Genomic DNA, 20,862 nt, shown 5'->3' on the forward strand with positions numbered 1-20,862 from the left:
TGACAATATCCCTTGTCCAGTAACGGCTCAGCAAGTGATAAAACTGAACTTGTCACCACTCCATAGTCGCTGAGCCAGGGATTTAACTTTGTTCCCTTTCCGGTGTACAAAACTGTATTCCAGATGTACCCGGTTAAAGACTCACACAACATATAAGATTTTATTCCAAAGCGGGCCCGCTTAGAAGCTATAAATTGCAGCCAGCTCAGCCTCCCCTTGTAAGCCATCAGGCTCTCATCCATGGATATATCCTGCTCTGGAACATACGTGGTCCTGAAGTTCTCCACCACCATCTCGTACACTTCCCAGATTTTTTTCAGTTTGGGAGCAGGGTGAGTGGACTCCTCAAAGGTGTCGTTATTGGCGAAATGGAGGAATTTCATGATGAGCGAAAACCGGTACTCGCTCATCACCGTACCAAAGAACAGGGTCGCTATCATTCTGTTGGTGGTCCAATACCACTTCTGCAGGGGCTTCCCCACCACTCCCTGCAAAATGATAAGCCTCAAAAATAGCCAAATATCTTCTTTGGTCACCGGCTCCCAGGTCCTGCTTCTTGAGAAGGGGCATCGTGGAGCAGACAGTTGTTGGGTGGCATAACGATTAGTCTCCTCCACAATCTTCTCAATAACGGCCTCATCAAAGAAGAGCTGCAGGTAGGCCAAGGGGTTGTGCTCACACACTTTCTTCAGGCCAGGTTCCCCAGTAAAAGGAAAACGGGGGGGGGGGGAGGGGGTGGCTGACGGTGCCTGAGAAAGGTCAATGGGGCACCAGACTCGGACATCGCTAACATCCGTGGTGATGGAATCACTCTCGCTGTCGCTACCTGGGTCGGATGAGAGGTCCCCAGGTGCGTCACTGTCGCTTGAGTCCGCCAGTGACGGCAAATCGCTGTCCTCCAACTCCACCAGCGATTCCGCAGCGAGCTGCCTTCTTGAAGCTGACGCCATAGCAGAATACAGGCAGACAGAGGTCAGTGAAAACGGCAGGCAGAGAGTTGTCAAATCCACGCAGAGATAGGTACAGGCAGCAGTAAAAGTAGTCAAAGTCCAGGCAAAAATCGGTACACAGTAAATCAATCAAAGTCCAGGCAAAATCAGTACAGGGAGAAGGCAAAGAGAATAGTCAAAAATCCAGGCAAAAATAAGTAACGGGTATCCAATAATCAATAATCAGCAACACACAGATCAAACAGCCAGCAGCCACGGTCTCCAGAGAACAAATGGCGACATTGAATTGAATACAAACTAACTTGTATTCAATGCAATGCTACTTGTGGCCAATCAGATTACTTTTTTTTTATATATATATATATATATATATATATATATTCTGCCTCCCTCCCCCTGTGGCCAATCAGATAATGTGTGTTATTTTTCATTTTTTTACTCTCCCTCCCCCTGTGGCCAATCAGATTGTTTATTATATTTATTTATTCTTCCTTCTCCTTCCCTACCCCTGTGGCCAATCACAGTCTTTTATTGTAATTTTTTTTCCCTGACTCCCTCCCTCCTTCCCCCATGACCGCACGCCGCCCCCCGACATCACGCCGCACCGCCGCTCCATGCCACCGATCGGCCGCCGGGTCCCGGAAGATCAGACAGGTAATGGGGACTCCGGCGGGCGGGAGGGAGAAGCCTGGGTCCCGCTGTGCAGCGCGATCAGCGCGCGGGACCCAGAGAGACGGTGCGCGCAGTGTTTTCAGCCAGCTCGACCTGTGTTTGGGCTCACCGCTTTCAGCACACAAAGCGGAGCCCGAACACAGGTCGGGCTTACCGCCAGGGGGGTTAATATGCAGCCAGCAACCTTACCCTGCAGTGCAAGCACTTCAATCTATTAAGAAATGTTTCTGCTGTAAATAATCTTATCTTAATTAGCCTGGCTCATTTTCTGCCATTGCCAATGAGAAGTAAGCTTGTCATCATCCCTCCCACATTCCTGCTTCTCACTGATTGGCTGAGGGCAGTTCAGTGGTGTGTTTAAAAGCAAGCTAGCTATGACAGTGCAGTTTCTAGGAAAAAATGTAAGTGAGGAAATGACACCAGGATTGGCTTCGGTCATTGGGAAGCAAGAAGGAAAATGCCAGGAACAGAATTATCTTTATTTACTATATACAGTACAATTCACTGAAATAAAACGTGGACAGTACAATACATCTGTTATGCAAGTAGAACAAGTAGTTATCTACTTATATAGGTATTTTTTCCTGGGATAGTGTGGCTGTCCCTGCTGCTTTAACTAAGAAATGTATACTGTGCAAAGTCAAACATTATCACAGCCATCTCTGCTATCTTTGGACTTTTCATAGAAGAGCAAGGTGGCAACAAATTAACTTTTATAACATGGTTATACATTTAATCTACAAGAATTATCTAAATGCTTACCAAAGACCTGTAGTGGCCACCTTGTGCAGTGCTGGTTCAGATTATTACCGTTTTCTTAGTCTGAATATTAGCTTGTTAAATGATTGTTAAATGATTTTTGTGCAAAGCAGGAAAGGTCTGTACAATATATAATGCATTTCTTTGTTGTGTATAACTCTCCTGCCAGACGTAACAATTAGATTTAATAACACTCAGGCCGGCTGCCTAAATGTTTGATTCAGCACTCTCCTTTAAATTTTACATCACAGAATCTCCCTAATCACTTCCTGTCCACTGCAAATAAAATACATACAGTATATTTGCTCCCTCCTAATTAGAGATGATCAAAGAGATGCAAATTCTTCCGGGTTTATGCAAATACATGCAGCTTGAAAATGGACCAATCAATTTAAAACTGGGTTTAAATCGATTGGTCTATTTTCAGAAACTGCATATATTTGCATAAAATTTAGCATACATTTGCATCAACTCCCCAAAAAATTGCATATCATTGATCATCCCTACTCCTAATTCAAAACAAAGTTGGATTTCCTGTACATACCACCATTTCCTGGCTTGACTAAGCGTACGTATTGTATGGCCGTCGGTGAGTCGGGCACCAGGAGAGCAGAATGATGGCTCTCCCTGCTGCCGTAAAACTCCCCGGCGGCGTTAAATACTATTCCCCCTCATCGCAAGTCATCACAACTCGGAGGGAGGTGTAATTCGGGGTCCGGCAACTGCACAGCATTACATTGCTACTATGGGGCATCTGGTTTCGGTGCCCAGCGGTGAGCTCCAGGCGCCAAAACCACCTGCTTTGTTGACTATTGCAGGACCCTTCTTTGTGGCCAACCTGCTAACTGACTTGATTCGCAATGCAATCCATTGCTGCAATTCATGTGTCTTATTTTAGTTAAAAAGTAACTGTTAGCCCCCAAATTGAAATTTAAAACACTATTGCAATGTTTTATTTATTATATAAGTGAGCCAAAAAGCCAATGTACAAGTTAAAAATCAATCTAATTTTGTTACTATCTAACCTTTTCCCCCAGCTCCGGACGCAAGCCGCATATCAGATACTGTAGCATGCAGAGCATGCCTTTGTCTGGCCGACCCCCCTCTCCCCCCCAGGACCAGGTGCCAATATATTCTCCCCACCGCAGCTGACCGCTCTGACACGGAGAGAGCGGCAGCACTTCCAGAGCAGCACCGCAGAGCAGCCAGCGCCGTGCATCTCTCTCACATGTGATTCTCTCACATGTGACTCGGCGGCGGCTGCTCTGCGGTGCTGCTCTGGAAGTGCTGCCGCTCTCTCTCCGTGTCAGAGCGGTCAGCTGCGGTGGGGAGAATATATCGGCACCTGGTCCTGGGGGGGAGAGGGGGGCGGGCAGACATAGGCATGCTCTGCATGCTACAGTATCTGATATGCGGCTTGCGTCCGGAGCTGGGGGAAAAGGTTAGATAGTAACAAAATTAGATTGATTTTTAACTTGTACATTGGCTTTTTGGCTCACTTATATAATTAATAAAACATTGCAATAGTGTTTTAAATTTCAATTTGGGGGCTAACAGTTACTCTTTAAAGCTGGTAAATTTGTTGAGAGCGGCATATACTACAAATTTGGCACTTTGAGGCGCTGGATAATGGCAGTCGCCATGCGCTTCTTTCCCTTCCGTCCCGCAATCCCATAACGTCTGCCGATATGCATCCAAAATTAGCATATACCGCAAAATTAGCGGATAAAAGAGTGGTGGAAAATAACGACAACGTGCTTTGAAACAAGTTAAATTTTGCCGCTTTCAAGCGCTGGATACTGGCAGTCACCATGCACCCAAATGTACCTTCTATGCTGCAATTCCATTACGTCCGCCACTATGCCGCCAAAATTTACTTAATTGCGGCAATTTGTAAATCTTAATTTTACTTAAAGCAAGTAAATTTGTTGAATGTGGTATAAGATAACAATGTTAGCAGATAAAAGCTCGCTGGAAAAACAATGATAATGTACGGTGACAGAGGTAAAAATTGCCATTTGCCATGCGCCCAAATGTCCCTTCTGTGCCACAATTTGCAGCTGTTATAATAGGAGTCTATGGCGGCACCATTTTTTTCCATAAGAGCTCCAGCACCCATTTTACCTGATTCCTTGCTTTGCTGCAGTCCATCATGAATTTTGCTGCATGACAACGCCTGCTCCCCCTCCCACTTATCTTATGCTGAACCTCTGTATGTCTCTCCACCAGCAGCCTAGCACATAAATGATACAAGTAAAAATTTTAGCTCTCACCTAAAAAGCTTGATAGGCTGGTGCCATCTAACATATCTGCACTTAACTCCAGATACCATCCTACATACAACCTCTGTTCTGCTATTCTCCTCTCATCCTCTCTAATCACCTCTTCTCATTCTTGCATACAGACTTTTCTCAAATTACTCCCCTTATCTGGAAATTCCTTCCACAACGGTTTTGCACTTCCCCACACTTACCATCTGTAAATGCAACCTAAAACTTACCTCCAAAAGTAAACATATAACTTTGTAACTTTACACCAAAAAACAAGTTATATACTTAAAGAAAGTCTGAAGCCTAATAAAATAATTATTTGTATCTGCTACATATGTAAAGCAATATTACCCGTGCTAAAACACTGCGCTCCCGCAGCAAAACAAGGGCTTTATACCCCTGAAATCCAGGGGCAAAGATCCATGACTCTCAAAGTCGTCGATTTTGCTGCCCGGGGAGGAAGAGCTTTGAGCTGTAGCTCTGCCTCAACTGAAGTCAGTCTGCAAGCGGATCTCTGCCTCTCCCCGCCCCTCTCAGTGCAGGAAGACTGAGAGGAGCGAGGAGAGGTGGCGATCGGTGGAGATTGACTTTAGTAGAGGCAGAGCTACAGTGCTAAGCTCTGCCTCTATCAGGAAGTGCTCTCCCATTCTTGGCCCGGAGATTTTGGGGGTATAAAGCCCTCGTTTTGCCACAGGAGTGCAGCGTTTCAGTACAGGTAATATTGCTTTACATATGTAGCAGATAAAAATAATTATTTTATTAGGCTTTAGACTCTCTTTAAAGGTAGCATCAGGGAAAGCATCACCTCCGATGACTCCCGGGCCCCACCGATGCAGATGTCGACCTCACCAGGTCGGCATCTACTGTGCTAGCGCTGCACATGAGAGGCGTAGGGAGACTATACTGTTATTCTATCATGCTTATTAAAAGTCTATATGAATTATAGCAATAGGCACAGTAACATAAGTTATTAGCAAGTTTGCTAAAAATTACAATTCTAACTGTGTCACACACGCAAAGAATATTTCCCTACTCACCTGGCTACACGTGGATCTTGCTTGCACAGCAGCAGCAATTGCTCTGTGTTGAGAAATACTGCCCAGCAGGGGAAGCAGCACAGCAACAGTATGAGAATCCCTCTCTGTAGAATTGTTCCTACACGCTTCAGGTTTCTGCCTCCATATGTCTAAAAGGTTACAGTAAGAATTAATAATCGTATAAATTGTTGAGGGTTCAGGCAGCTGATGTGATCTTCATGCTTGCATTAAAAGAGAATAACTTTTTCGGACCATAAGATGCACTTTTTCTACACCAAAAAATGGGGAGAAAAGGTCAGTGCGTCTTATGATCCGAATACTACAATTTGCACCTGCGCCAATATACCTTACATGGTGCAGCCTGTCTCTTCTCTCCTCTCTCTGTGCACCGATGTGCTGTCAGGGACTATTGGGCTTCAAAGTCCACAGAGCCTATAGCATTCTATTGTGCCCCCTCTGCCCCACACCACCATAGTACCTCAAATAGTTTCTCTGTGGGAGGTCAAGAACTGCAGAAGCAGTGGCCGTCTGTCACGGATTGAAAGTGTGTGCACTGATGCTAACTGCTGGGGCTATTGGGCTTTAAAGTCCACAGAGCCCTATTGCAGCCACAGGAGATTGCATCCATTAGATCGCAGCCAGCATTCCATAACAGTAGCGGGTGGAAGCTGTAACTCCCCTCACTCCTTTATGCCGATTTAAATCCACCCACATCTGCTTGTTCATTGATAGGATGTGCTGGTCCCACGGGCGGGACCAAGGCTTATCCATGCAGCCAATCACAGCACTTCCTGAGTAGCAAAGGAAGTGCTGTGATTGGACAGGACAGAGGGGGACACAAAATGTACAGGGGGACACATGAGGTAAATAATAATTTGGGGGAAAAGGTCTATAAGATGCCCCTGCACCATGGACACCACAGGTTTAGTATATTTTGTTTTTCCGTGTTTTGTGTCCTCAAAATCTAGGTGCGTCTTATGGTCAGGAGCGTCTTAAGGTCCGAAAAATACGGTACTTCCTAAGTGTTTCACTTTTAGGTTAATGTAAACAATGTACAACTTTATGGGACAATCCACTACCAATATTTTGGTTTTTGAACAGTGCCAGTGGGATGAATCACCCACAAAGTTCTTTTATCTTTGGGAAGCCCAGTGGGCAGTTATGTGCACCAAAGAACCCAAATCATTTCACATGCTATAAAGTGAATTTATTTTCCCATAGTACATTTTACAGAGACTCTGTAACAACATGTTCAGCCTTATTTCTTCTATCCTATAAGTTCCTATACCTGCTCTAATGTGGTCTGGATTACTGCAGCCTTTTCTAGTTGCACTGTCTCTGTAATATATCTAATCTTCTTTTCTTTGTCAAGCTTTGTCGACCCAGGGAGGAATGTGCTGCCTCTGCTGTGATAGAGAGAAGTTAAGCACATCCCCTGCATGCCCCCTCCAGGCTCGGTGTGTGCTTTGTGTATGAGTCACAGGCAAGGTCTCTGCTCACAGCCAGCTTCTCTGCAGGCTCACTGAGCTGTGACCTTGTAAACAGCTGTGAGTGCAGAAAGATCAGTTCAAAGCCCAGACAAGCAGCTAATGCTGGGGATACACGGTACGTTTCTGTACCGTGTATCGACAAGCTGATCGGACCAGCTGATAATATTCAGCTGGTCCGATCAAGCCCCTGGCCCCCGGAGACGAGCGGTAATCCAACCCGCGCGGACGAGCGGGGACGCAGCTGGGGTCGATCCGGCAGCTAATCGGCCGCCAGATCGACCCGTGTATTCCCAGCATTAGGCAACAAGTAGTAGTAACATTCCAGCAGTCAAGTCACTCTTGAGAGGAGCCACTGCAAACAGGCACCTGCTCTGATGATGTATTTCCTGCTCGGTGGCCATCTTCATTGTTTACAAAAACAATGAATAAAACAGTGATTTTATCACCAAGAAAGCAGCGGGGTGCGGTGAAAAGGTCACAGAGGGGGCTAGGAGAAGACAACAAACAGTCTGGTATTTATGTAAGATTTTCACAGTACAGATTCTCTTTAAAATCTACAGCACAATCCAGGAAGAGTTAATTTCTTCCATGATTATAGGGAATCTATCGCATGATTTGCGATATGCAAGATTCAGTAATCCTCATGACCAAAACCATGATTATTGATTAATAAAACAAGTTAGCCAACCCTCCACTATCTACCTAAAACCAAAGATGTAGAAGTTAGTTTCGAGTCAACAGATACTAAAGACAGGTCCTGTTTGACTAACATGCTCAGCTTTTATGAGGTAGTGAATGCTAATATGGATATTGGGAATGCTGTAGATGTGATATACTTGGACTTTGCAAAGGCCTTCGACACTGTTCCCCACAAAAGTCTGGTGCAAAAGTTGAGGATGCAAGGACTGGGGAAGAGTCTGTGTTCATGGATAGGGAACTGGCTAATGGACAGAAAACAAAGAGTTGTGGTCAATGGATCATACTCAAAATGGGAGACTGTTAGCTGTGGTCCCACAGGGGTCTGTTCTGGGTCCAGTGCTCTTCAATTTATTTATTAATGACCTAGTAGATGCAGTAGTGAGCAATGTTGCTATTTTTGCAGATGATACAAAATTGTGCAGAATCATTAACTCTCAGGAAGATAGTGTCATATTGCAACAGGATCTGGATAGGATGGCTATATGGGCACATACATGGCAGATGAAATTCAATGTTGACAAATGTAAGGTCATGCATTTTGGACGTACTAATGGTCTAGCACCATACAAAATAAATGGGATACAGTTGGGGACATCAAACTTGGAGAAGGACTTAGGAGTACTCATTGACAACAAGTTAAATAATCGTACTCAATGCCAAGCAGCTGCAGCTAAAGCTAACAAAATTTTGGGATGCATTAAAAGGGAAATAAAAACTCGAGATGCTAGCATAATATTGCCCCTGTTTAACTCTCTAGTAAGGCCACATCTGGAATATGGAATTCAGTTCTGGGCACCACATTACAAAAAAGATATTGCAGTTTTAGAGCAGGTGCAGAGACGAGCAACAAAATTGATGCGTGGGATGGAAGGTCTCACTTATCGAGAAAGGTTAGATAAACTGGGTTTATTTAGTCTAGAGAAAAGACGCCTTAGAGGGGATCTAATTAACATGTATAAATACATCAGAGGGCAATATAATACCTTGGCGGATGAGCTTTTTGTCCCTAGGCCTTCTCAAAGGACTAGAGGACATGATCTGCGCATGGAGGAAAAATGTTTTAGCCATTTATTTAGGAAAGGGTTCTTTACAGTAAGAGTGATTAAGATGTGGAATGCATTGCCACAGGAAGTCGTTATGGCAAACTCTATACCTGCATTTAAAGGGGGCTTAGATGCTTTCCTTGCGTTGAAAGACATACATGGCTACAATTACTAGGTAATGCCTAATGATGTTGATCCAGGGATTTTATCTGATTGCCATCTGGAGTCGGGAAGGAATTTTTCCCTTTAGGGGCTAATTGGACCATGCCTTGTAAGGGTTTTTTCGCCTTCCTCTGGATCAACAGGGATATGTGAGGGAGCAGGCTGGTGTACTTTATACTGGTTGAACTCGATGGACGTATGTCTTTTTTCAACCAAAATAACTATGTAACTATGTAACTATGTAAATGAAACCCAAAATAATTTCCAATTTTTCCAACCTTTAAAAAAAGTAATTTACTAAAATAGAATTTACTAACCATAAAATGGGCACACACCATGCACGCTTGTGGCCAGTGATGGGAATTCAGTAAGTGGTCATTGCCCATGACTGTGCTACCATTGCAATGCCCACCTCCTAGATAGAATAATTGCCTGCACAGAGCAAACAGACCTTTTACTAACATTCAACACCTAGGCTAATTTAACATTGGCAATAGGTTTTCACACATCTGACAGTTTATCTTGGGAACGCTCTGTTTTTGTAAGTTTAAAACAGGGTAGGTAGTGTTTTTACCATTGCTCCTTACAATGTACAAAACTTTTCATAACGCAAAAATTACATTTAAAAAAATGGATACCCCAGATAGAGTATAAATCAGCTTTATAGCCGTACAAATCGGGACAGAGAATTTAAAGAGGAACTTAAACCAAGGACTGAACTTCATCCCAATAAGTAGCTGATACCTTTCCCTTTCCCAAATCTTTACCTTTTCTTGAATAGACCATCAGTCTGTATGACTGATATTGTGGGGAAACCGCTCCCACAGTGTGATATCTGGGCCTAGGCCCCTACAGTTTCCTGTCTGTGAACTTCATTGCATTATGGGAAATAATGGCTGTTTCCAACTGCCAAGCAACCAGTATTTCCCTCTGTGCATTTGTATATATATATATATATATATATATATATATATATATATATATATATATATATATATATATATATATATATATATATATAACTGCCTTTAGCCTATCACATTGTTAGGGGTGTGGTTATAGATAATGGAAGTTGGTGTTGTCTGTTTTTTTCTTCATGTCTGCCAGCAGTAAAGATGATTACATGCAGGATGATTGTGGATCATACAATATGAACAAATATTACATGGGGAATACCAATCATTTATTGATATCTCTTCTATTTTTTAATTTCTCGCTTTGCAACGTATTGATTTTCTTCCAGTTTTTGCTAAAGTTCCTCTTTAAGCCCATCTAAAGTCAAAGTTGAAAATCAGATAGGGCTAGGATTGGAATTGCAGTGCTGCCTTGCCTGCCCTACCTACCAAGACAATAATTTCCTGTGTTGAAGTGCCAGTCATTCTGCATGGAATTAGAACTGTGCCACTACTGCTTGAGCAGCCCAACCTGATATATCCTAAAATCAGGATGCACAAGAGCTTGCATGCTTCACCTGAAGTAAGAACTGGATAAACCTAAGAAGCAGCGAAGCTGTCCTAGCTTCAAGCAGAATGACAGGCGTCAAGAAGAGGAACAGGCCATGTATTACTACGCTCTGGAAAATATTTTTTTGAGCAGATAACACAGGCAGGGCAATACTGCACTCACAGCACTAGCCCTATTTTACATTTTTTAACCTTTGACTTTAGATGGGCTTTATTATTTACATATGATTGTTTTTATGTAAGTGTTCTAAAGGCTTGTCACAGCCCTGTACCTAAAGAGGCACATAGTCAGCCATATTTTTTAATTTCCATCCATCCACTTGGTATAAGCATGTAAGGGTATCCATGCAACCAAATGTATTACATGGGTCACAACATAATGTTTAAAGATATCTTGCAGTGCAGTATTCAGTAGGCCTTGGAGGACCAGATGTAATTTATTATGTCTCTCTGTAAGAAATTGATGATCTTTGTAGGAATTCACATATAAAGTGTCTCAAAGTCGCTTAGGTAATACAGCCATACTCAGTAAATACTACCAAAAATAAATAAATAATTAAATAATAACTTGAGTGGGCTCCAAGATTTCGGTAAACATCTTATCTTTGCTCAGTGGGTGGCACAACTGTTGAGTAGATTGTCATAGTTAGAGATGGACGTAATCAACGGGTATCTTAGCAATATTTGACAACAGATGTATGGGAATGACCACTTCTATTATATTTGCCATGTCAATTAGGGAGGACTAGTGTTTTGGTGTGGAATGGATTAATGTATAACTGGATCAGGAGCCAAACTGTCATAGGAGCTTGTGCAGATCAGGAAGTGTGTTTAGAAGAACAGTTAGGGTAAGGTGAACATCAGCTGCACATAATTTACTAATAACTTATAATGTTTGCCTGTAAATCAGTTTCTAGTGATGTCATGGAATTTCTTGACTGCTGATGGTAGCAGTTTCATGCATAAAACAAATAGTAATGGGGATCTCTTTTATGATTTACACAAGCAACAACACAACATTACACAATACTACAATACTGGGCTACATACCTGAGATATGAGTGTATCACAAGCAGAGGCTAAACCTGAGCCAACAGATATCCCTGTGACATTTATAACCTATTGATATAAAATAACATTTAAAACTGTTAATGCTAGTATTCAGTTCAAAACTAATCTACCATCACAAGGTTGGTTACTGAGAATAAAACAGCAACCCACACTTCTAAGAAAGCTGATAATGGGGCAATTGCTGTGACCTCGCTAAAAAGTAGAAAAAATTTGACCTTCTGCATAGCAAAAAAAAAAAGTGAGGTACTGTAGATTTGTCAGCAAACATGAGACAAAGCGCAACAAAGTCCCACTTTTGCTAATAGAGCAGGGGAAATACAATCTCTAGTGCGGAGTGTATATTGTACCTCCCAGATGTCTGAGTGAGATGTATAACATCACTATACGATACAGCTCGGAACTAAACATTTAAAATTAAAATAGCATTTTTACTGTAGTTACGGATGAATACTTACAGCTACAGCAAGCGTTACTGAGTCCAGTTCAATCTTCCCCAAATGACCACAGAATATGGAGCTCACAATAGTAATAGAGAAGACCATCATTTGAGTAAGGAACTAAAAAAGAAGATATTGAGAGTGTACGATATGATATACTGGTATGATATGAATATTTTAAAACAATAATCATGACACTCTTCTGAAACAAAAACCTCAAAATATTTATACCTCCTACCTCTTAGGTGCTACATAGTTTTCAAGACATAAGCTTGTAACCTTACTTTAAACATACTTAAGACATAAGTATCTTTACTTAAGACATAAGTAACTTTACTTTTAACTTACTTAACAGTTGTTAACTGCTTATCAATGTAATTGTATGTGTGTTAAGTAAACACCAGAGCAAGCCTGGCATTGTAGACACCAGAGCAAGCCTGGCATTGTGTTTCAGTATCTCCTTCTACATCAGGCTACATTCCTCCCTCCATGATATCTGTACTACAGCCAAGTATCCACCGGCAGATCACTGCCAGATGGATTGGGGATGTTCGCCGATGATAATCAGTCCCTCGCTGTCCTCCTCTGCCACCTGGATCTTCTGCTGAGTCCCGGTAAATCAGCCAGTCAGTGCAGTCCGGCTGTGTGCCGCTCCCACAGCCAGGAGCATTCTGCATCTGTGCAATAGTGCTGCGCAGGTGTAGTACGCTCCCGGCGGCGGAGTGTGTGCATGCGCACTACGCTAGACTGGCTCAAGTACCGGGACACATAGCAGAAGATCCAGGTGGTGGAGGAGGACAGCGAGGGACTGATTAGCCTGAAGGGGGCTGGAGGAAGTCCCAGGTATGTATAAAACTTTAATTTCATCTGTCTCAGGTGTACTTTGTTACACAGTAGTACTATACTCTACATATGCACTCCCAACATAGCTGCAGGGAATCCACTGAGAATTTTGTGCTTATTGAACACAGAGGTGTTGTCTATCACCCATAAACCTGGTTCAGATTGTGCATGAAGAATGTGTAATAGAGGAAGAATTGCCTCATTCCCCTGCAGAGTACCTGCACATCACTCTTACATGTACCCACAGTCACATTGTCTAGGGCCTGATAGATGTATTTTGTTCCTGTCTGTACCTTCTACAAGTACTCTTACCAAGGAATAGTTTTAGTCTAGAGGCAGAAGATCCACCAGATATTCAAGTAACTGGTATTGTTTAAAAGTTAATAAATAGGGCAGCCTCCATATCCCTCTCACTTCAATCGACTTTTAAAATTCCTAAGCGTTGGCAGTTAAGAGATGCATTTCATGTTACATACTTCCAATCAACAAGATTGTAATATGCAAATTAGAAGAGTCAGAGTCGAAGAGTCTGAGTCGGTGGAATCCTAACCTGAGGAGTCGGAGTCGGTGGATTTTTGTATCGACTCCACAGCCCTGCTGCAAACCTCTTATTTTTTTTACTTATGTTAATGCATTTTCCCCAAATAAATTACTTTATTGCTTGAGCATTGCTTGTTTTTTTCATTGGATGTCCTTTTGCCTGATTTAGTTTGTTACCACCTATGATGACGACAACCATTAGACCATCTGACTCTGTCTTAGCAAACAGTACCATTTGTGCTAGGCTCCAAAATCTATAGGAAAAGACCTTGTAGCAGAGATACACTTGGTTGAGGATTTTCTTTTTTGTGTGTGTTTGTGTGGCATTAATCCCTTTATAAGTACAATTGTATCTATGTTTTTTTCCCCTCTTAAGGGCCCAGTCCCACTTAGGTAATTAGCGGCCGTTCACCACAAATCGCAGAATCGCAGGTGATCGCTAACGCTTTTAAAAGCTCTAGTGTAATGTTAAGTATCTGGCAGTGATCTCACTGCCGTGATCGCCGTTAATTTGTGGTAAACGCAAACGCAGTGTTTGCAGTGCTTTTAAGCGATTTTTGAGCAATTGCAATGTAAAGAATCATGATCACGCAAACATCGTGAAAAATAGTACAGTGCAAAATACGTTTATCGTGCAAAAAAAATCACCGGAGCAAAACGCTAATGCTAATCGCTAGTGTTTTGCAATTTCTAGTGTGAATGGGCCCTTATAGAACAAGATGATTTTAGCAAACCATGATGTGAATTAGTATCCCCCAAAAGAGTGGGGGGTACTACATGGATTTACTGAAGGTTTGTGAAAGGAAAAAAAAAAGCATCTATTGATGTACAGTATAACAATACTTTGCAATACTGTTTAAACTGATAAAACTGCACATCAAATATTTTGGCACTCAAAATTAGATTCTCCTATAGGTTATCTTTTACAACTGTATGTTTGTACATTATATCGGTCATCTTTAAACTTCACATGATAAAAGCACACAAAAAAAAAATCACAACAAAAATACTTGCTGTGTACTTTACTCTGTAAATGACTCAAACAGCATAAATTATGTAACCTTTGTACAGCACGTGATCCACCCACAGTGAGAAACTGGAATAGAATGTATTCCTAGATGTGAAATTGTATTCTGACACAACCAGTCCCTTTTGTGCATTTCTGTGTCAATAAAACATTTTGGTGAATGAAACCATTGCAAAAATAAAGGAATTCATCCATTGTACTGGTGAAGTGGTCTGTTTCTTGTTTTTATTTTTTAAATGTTTAAATGTTCAGTGCTAGTGCCATGTCTCAGGAACTAATTAGTGACATCTGTCTAGCAATTAGTCTCCTATGTGACATGTGACCTTAAAAATTTGGTAATTATTATTTACTATTTATGTAGTGCCAACATCTTCCGCGGCACTTTACTGAGTACCTGGTATATTGTCTTGTCACTTAACTGTCCCTAAGAGGAGCTCACAATCTAATCCCTACCATAGTCCTATGTCTATGTATGTATCGTGTAGTGTATGTATCGTAGTCTAGGGCCAATTTTAGAGGGAAACCAATTAACTTCTCGGTATGTTTTGGGGATGTGGGAGGAAACCTGAGTGCTCGGAGGAAACCCACGCAGACACTGGGAGAACATACAAACTCCATGCAGCTAGTGCCTTGGCTGGCATTCGAACCGGGGACCGTTGCAAGGCAAGAGCACTAAACACTTTGCCATCCTGTCGCCAAATATAATTAAAATAAATAAATAATGCAAATGACTTTATATATTAACCACTTCACCACTGAGGGGTTTTACCCCCTGACCACCAGAGCAATTTTCACCTTTCAGCGCTCCTTCCATTAATTCGTCTATAACTTTATTATTACTTATCCCAATGAAATGAACTATATCTTGTTTTTTTTCGCCACCAATTAGGCTTTCTTTAGGTAGGACATTATGCCAAGAATTATTTTATTCTAAATGTGTTTTAATGGGGAAATAGGAAAAAATGTGGGAAAAAATTATTATTTTTCAGTTTTCGGCCATTATAGTTTTTAAATAAAGCATGCTACTGTAATTAAAACCCATGAAATGTATTAACCCATTTGTCCCGGTTATAAAACCATTTAAATTATGTCCCTATCACAATGTTTGGCGACAATATTTTATTTGGAAATAAAGGTGCATTTTTTTCAGTTTTGCATCCATCCCTAATTACAAGCCCGCAGTTTATAAAGTAACAGTGTTATACCCTCTTGACATAAATATTTAAAAAGTTCAGTCCCTAAGCTAACTATTTATGTTTTTTTTTTATTGTATGTTTTTTTTTTTTTTAATTACAAAAAAAAATAAAAATTGGGGAGTGTGGGAGGTAATGAGTTAATTTATTGTGTAAATGTAATGTTTGAATATGTAAAATGCTTTTAGGGTGTAGTTTACTATTTGGCCACAAGATGGCCACAGAGTGTTTGTTTACATGCGACCTGTAAGCGTCCGGAAGGACGCTTACAGGAAGCAGTAGGAGGCTGGGAGACTCACAATGATCTTGCTGTTTCTGAAAGAAGTAGCAGATCATTGCGGGGGCTAGATCAACGAACGGGAATGGATTTTCCCGTTCATTGATCTCCGGGCGAGCGGGCGGCGGCGTGCACGAGCGGCGGGTGCGCGTGCACGAGCGGCGGGAGGGCGGACAGCGGCGGACGGATTTCTCCGTCCCTGGTTTTTTAGGGGGGAAAAAGGGGGCGGAGAAATTCGTACCGCTGGGGGTAAAGTGGTTAAGGCTGGGGTTACAGTTGGAGGAAGCGCAGGTGACTTCACACGATGCAATATTGAACTGATAAACGCAAATTACGTGTTCCTTGCATTTGCCTGTGTATAAACAGGCAGTTGTTACAGCAGCTAATGCTTTTTAGTGACAAATCGCATGCAACAGGTGATAAAGTACTGCATGTAATAGTGCATCTATGAAACACAGAGGATTCCTGAAATCGCAGTATGCCCACAAGAAAACATTATGTGCGATTTCACATTGCGGCAAAACGCACAATTTTCACAAGTGCGACCCTGCCTTAAAGGACAACTGAAGTGAGAGATATATTGAGGCTGATATATGTATTATCTTGCAGATAGCGTAATATGTCGGCGCTATATAAATACTAAATAATAATAATAATAATAATCTTGTCAGATCTTACAATGTCAGAAACACCTGATATGCTGCATGCTTGTTCAGGGTCTGTGGCTAAAAGGATTAGATGCAAAGGATCAGCAGGGTAGCCAGGCAACTGGTATTGCTTAAAAGGAAATAAATATGGCAGCCTCCATATACCTTTCACTTCAGTTGTCCTTTAAGTTTTTCACCTTCGAAGATGGCATAAGAATAAGTAATATTTTGCATGTAGAATACCAAGAAAATACATATACTATGTCTGCTTATTCATGCCAGTCATGTATACTCTGCCTGACAGTCCCATAGAAAAATGGCACTCATTTTGCAAATAGCCAAGCAACAGTTTAACAAGAAAACTATCCCCCCCCCCCCCTCTCTTTTCCTGCGTTTCCTCTCCTACTTCTGCTCTGTTGCCCATTTCCCTTTAAAGAGACACTGAAGCGAAAAAAAAATGATGCTATTATGATTTGTATGTGTACTACAGCTAAGAAATAAAACATTAAGATCAGATATGTAATTGTTTCCAGTACAGGAAGAGTTAAGAAACTCCAGTTATCTCTATGCAAAAAAGCCATTAAGCTCTACGACTTTCAAAGTCGTGGAGAGGGCTGTTTTCTGACTTTTATTATCTTAACTGTTATTGAACTATTTACTTTTTCTCTGCCAGAGGAGAGGTCATTAGTTCACAGACTGCTCTGAAAGAATAATTTTGAATGCTGAGTGTTGTGTAATCTGAACATATTATAGAATGATGCAATGTTAGAAATAACACTATATACCTGCAAAAAAAATATGGGAATATTTTCTTTGCTGCTAATCTTCTAGTAATTATTCATAGTACACAACCAATTCATTATATCATATATTTTTTTTCACTTCAGTGTCTCTTTAATTCACTCCCCCCCCCCCCCCCTCTTCTTTCTCCCATTATTTGTCTCTCTCTCCCTGTTTACTTTCCTCTCCTCTTTTCACTCTCTCAGGTTATTCCCAACCACTGTCCCCCTTCCTCACCTGTCCCTTTTTCTCTCTGCCCTCCACCTCCCTTATTTCCTTTTTTTAACCTCCAAAATGTTTTATCCCCCCCCCCCCCCCCCATCCACATTTTCACCTTACTTATTCCCCTTTCCTTTTCCCCCTTTACACTCCTTTCTCTCCTTTTTTCCTTACACTCATTTTGTGTGTGCATGTCTCATTTAACCTTATGGCAGCCCAATCTGAGCTATCTTGAGGAAAATAACTCAGGGCAGAACTGCCAGAAAAATGCAGAGTAGCTCAGGGAACGCTTTGATATTTACGCTGGATCGAGTCTCCTCTTCCTCCAGGGAGCGGCGCTGTATGCTGTCATCATCCTCCGGGTCCCAATCACAATATGACATAATCAGGACACGAAGGAGGATGTACGCATACAGCGCCACTCCATGAGGAAAGAGGAGACCCTATCCTGCGTCCGGATTGGGTAAATATTTAAGTGCTGCCTGCACTACTCAGCATTTAGGCTGGCAGGCTGATTGAGGCAGGACAATAAAAAAAGCAGCAGGCAAAAGGCTAAATACGTTTCTCTTAATTTTGAGATGCCTTTCCTTACACTTCTGAGTAACTGAATTGCTGACGAAGTGAACTCTGATCATGAAAAGCATTAACTTACATAGTGGTTTAAAGTGTACGTGAGGGGGCCTGAATAAAAAAGTTCGATCCTTACTTAGGTAGAGGAAAGCCTCTCCATAGTCCACTAGTAATCCAATCTTTTTTGTCCAATCTTACCATTTCCATGTAATTCAAGAGACTGCCTAATGTATCCGTTCAATATATACTCAGTTTAACCTGATACTAAATTGGACAAAAAAAGTTTGGATAATTAGTGGCCATATATGCTAATTTGTGCTCCAAAAGATGTGTTAAGGTACCCACTAACGATGCAATGTTTTTTCTACCAATCAAAGTGTATTCACTTAGTTTACCCAGATATTACATAGATTTGGTAAGATTGTACAAAACAGATTGGGCTTGATTCACAAAACGGTGCTAACTGTTAGCACGGGCGTGCTAAACAGTTAGCACGCAAAGTGCCAATTGCAGTCTTTTGCGTGCGATAACGTAGACTTTGGCGCACGATTGGGCCCATTGTATCATTAGTGGGCACCTTTAGGGCTTATTTTCAGTGTATGTCTTACTTTTAGGGCTGTGGAGTCAGAGTGGGAGCAATTTGGGGTACCTGGAGTCAGTGGTTTCAATAAACTGAGGAGTTGGATGATTTTTGTACCAAAACCATAGCCTTGGTAAGAATTAGAAAAGGAGTCGAGGAGTCGGAGCAATTTTGGGTACCTGGCAGCGGAGTCAGTAGTCCCATAAACTGAGGAGTCTGAGTATTTTTGTACCGACTGCACAGCCCTGGATACTTTTCCATGATGTCTTACTTTTTCCAATGTATAGCGGGTGCTTATATTTCAAGCACCCTCAAAAATCCCCAAAATCATCTGAGGGTTTATTTTCAGAGGAACAGGGTATATTGGTACTGTGAATTTGAGGTTAACCCAAAGCTATTCAGTTAGAAAGCATTTGGGCGCCGGCAGCCACCTGGTAAGATGGGCGTGCTCAACCCCGCATTGTTAATTGCGGTTATAGCAGGCCCCCCTGTATAATGTGGGTGCCAGCTTTCAGTTATGCACAATCAGCGAATAAAATTGGCAGAAAGTGGTGCAGATATTGGCAGGGGGACAGGTGTTAGGAGTAGGCAGAGGATGGGTTAGCGATAGTAGAATATCTGTAAAAATTACCAATTATCTACTATCTGTATTAGCCAGTTGCCAATAATAAAATACTGTATCAGTAATTTTTCCAATATTCTACTTGTGACCTCACTAGTGGCCTCACCAACGCCAAAATTACTGCGGCGCCCTTCTTCAACGTACGTGTGGTGCAGCCATAAAACAAACAATTGCTGAGTCTTTACCATCATTCATAATATTTTCAGATCCTGCATGTAGAGTTGAGTATGCAAAAAAGATACAATTTCCAGGCTAAACTACAAGAAAAGAATATTTACAGCAATTTCTAAATACTGTACATGCTGTCTGCTAATCTAAGGGAATTCTAGTAATTGTGCCTTACCACAGGCACGGCCAGCAGACAGAGCTCTCTCATTTCATCCCAGCAGTTGTATGGCAGCGCCCGGCGGATCATTCTGCAGGGATAAAAGGACAAACATTGTAGCCTCCGCTCCTCGCTGCACTCCCCGTGCCCGCTCATTGCCATCATCAATGCACACTGTGACTGCACAGCGCTCTACGTCTGCCGGGTCAACTGTATCTCCTGGATCCGCCCCCTCACTGCAATGACTGTCATGAGGGGAGGAGTCCTCGCCGGATAACGGGACTAGACTCGTCTACAGAATAGCAGCACGTGTTATATTCTGGGCTGGCACTTTTCAGTGAAACTGCTTGCCTTGACAGATAAAGTAGCTTATGTAATAGGAAGCAAGATCTTTTATTTATCTTAATATGACCCACATCACATTAGAACGAGGTGTCTGTGAGTCATAATAATAAAGAAAAAAAGCTATTGCTTCCTATTACGTAAGCGACTTTATCAGTCAAGGCATGTAGTTCATTTTTAACAGCGCCTGTAAGAGGTCAAAGTGATAGTACAGAGACATGTCTTCACTTCCAAAGATTATTGTGCATAAACTGTGCTATTAGATATGTTGAGATCCGCACCATCAAAAATTCTTTATTTGTAATTCAATCCATAAAAAGACTTCAAGTATGGGTACACATACAGATGACGCACAGGCATTTCGGACCGCAATGGTCCTTTCTCAAATCATAATCGATCCACACTGTGTGATGGTGCGGATCTCAACATATCTAACTACAGACGCTCATTGCTCCAGAGTGGATCTCGGCACATCAATACACACCATCGGTAAACAATTCAGAATATATCAAACTGTGCTATGGCTGCTGGTGCAAAATAATTTATTTAGGGGTACATAAAGCCAGTGGCGTAGCTAAGGAGCTGTGGGCCCCGATGCAAGTTTTACATGGGGCCCCCCAAGCACTCTATATATAACAATTGATACAGCGCACCAAAACCTGCCAATGGCAACTACAGTGTCAGAGGTACAAGAAGGGGATGGGGAACAGCTTGTTAATGATTACTACTATTCATAACATCTATAGAAGTGATTATTATGAGCACAGGACCAATAGAGAGCTAATACTGAAGTTGAGGTAGGGCCCCCTGGGGCCCCTCTGGCCCAAGGGCCCCGATGCGGTCG

General features: G+C 41.9%; 1 protein-coding gene across 1 annotated transcript in view; it reads right to left on the minus strand.

The window, feature by feature from the left end:
- The window catches only part of LOC137544297 (multidrug and toxin extrusion protein 2-like), a 109,984-nt gene extending 90,111 nt beyond the window's left edge, over positions 1 to 19,873 (minus strand). The window contains exons 1-4 of the mRNA XM_068265352.1: positions 19,695 to 19,873; positions 12,072 to 12,173; positions 11,596 to 11,664; positions 5,689 to 5,837 (exon numbers count right to left, since the gene is read on the minus strand). Of these exons, the coding sequence (XP_068121453.1) occupies positions 5,689 to 5,837; positions 11,596 to 11,664; positions 12,072 to 12,173; positions 19,695 to 19,841 (467 nt within the window). The 5' untranslated portion in view covers positions 19,842 to 19,873. The remainder of the gene's footprint in view (positions 1 to 5,688; positions 5,838 to 11,595; positions 11,665 to 12,071; positions 12,174 to 19,694) is intronic.
- Positions 19,874 to 20,862: the final 989 nt, after the last annotated feature.

The sequence above is a fragment of the Hyperolius riggenbachi genome, chromosome 2 (assembly GCF_040937935.1).
Source record: "Hyperolius riggenbachi isolate aHypRig1 chromosome 2, aHypRig1.pri, whole genome shotgun sequence".
Taxonomy (NCBI): domain Eukaryota; kingdom Metazoa; phylum Chordata; class Amphibia; order Anura; family Hyperoliidae; genus Hyperolius; species Hyperolius riggenbachi.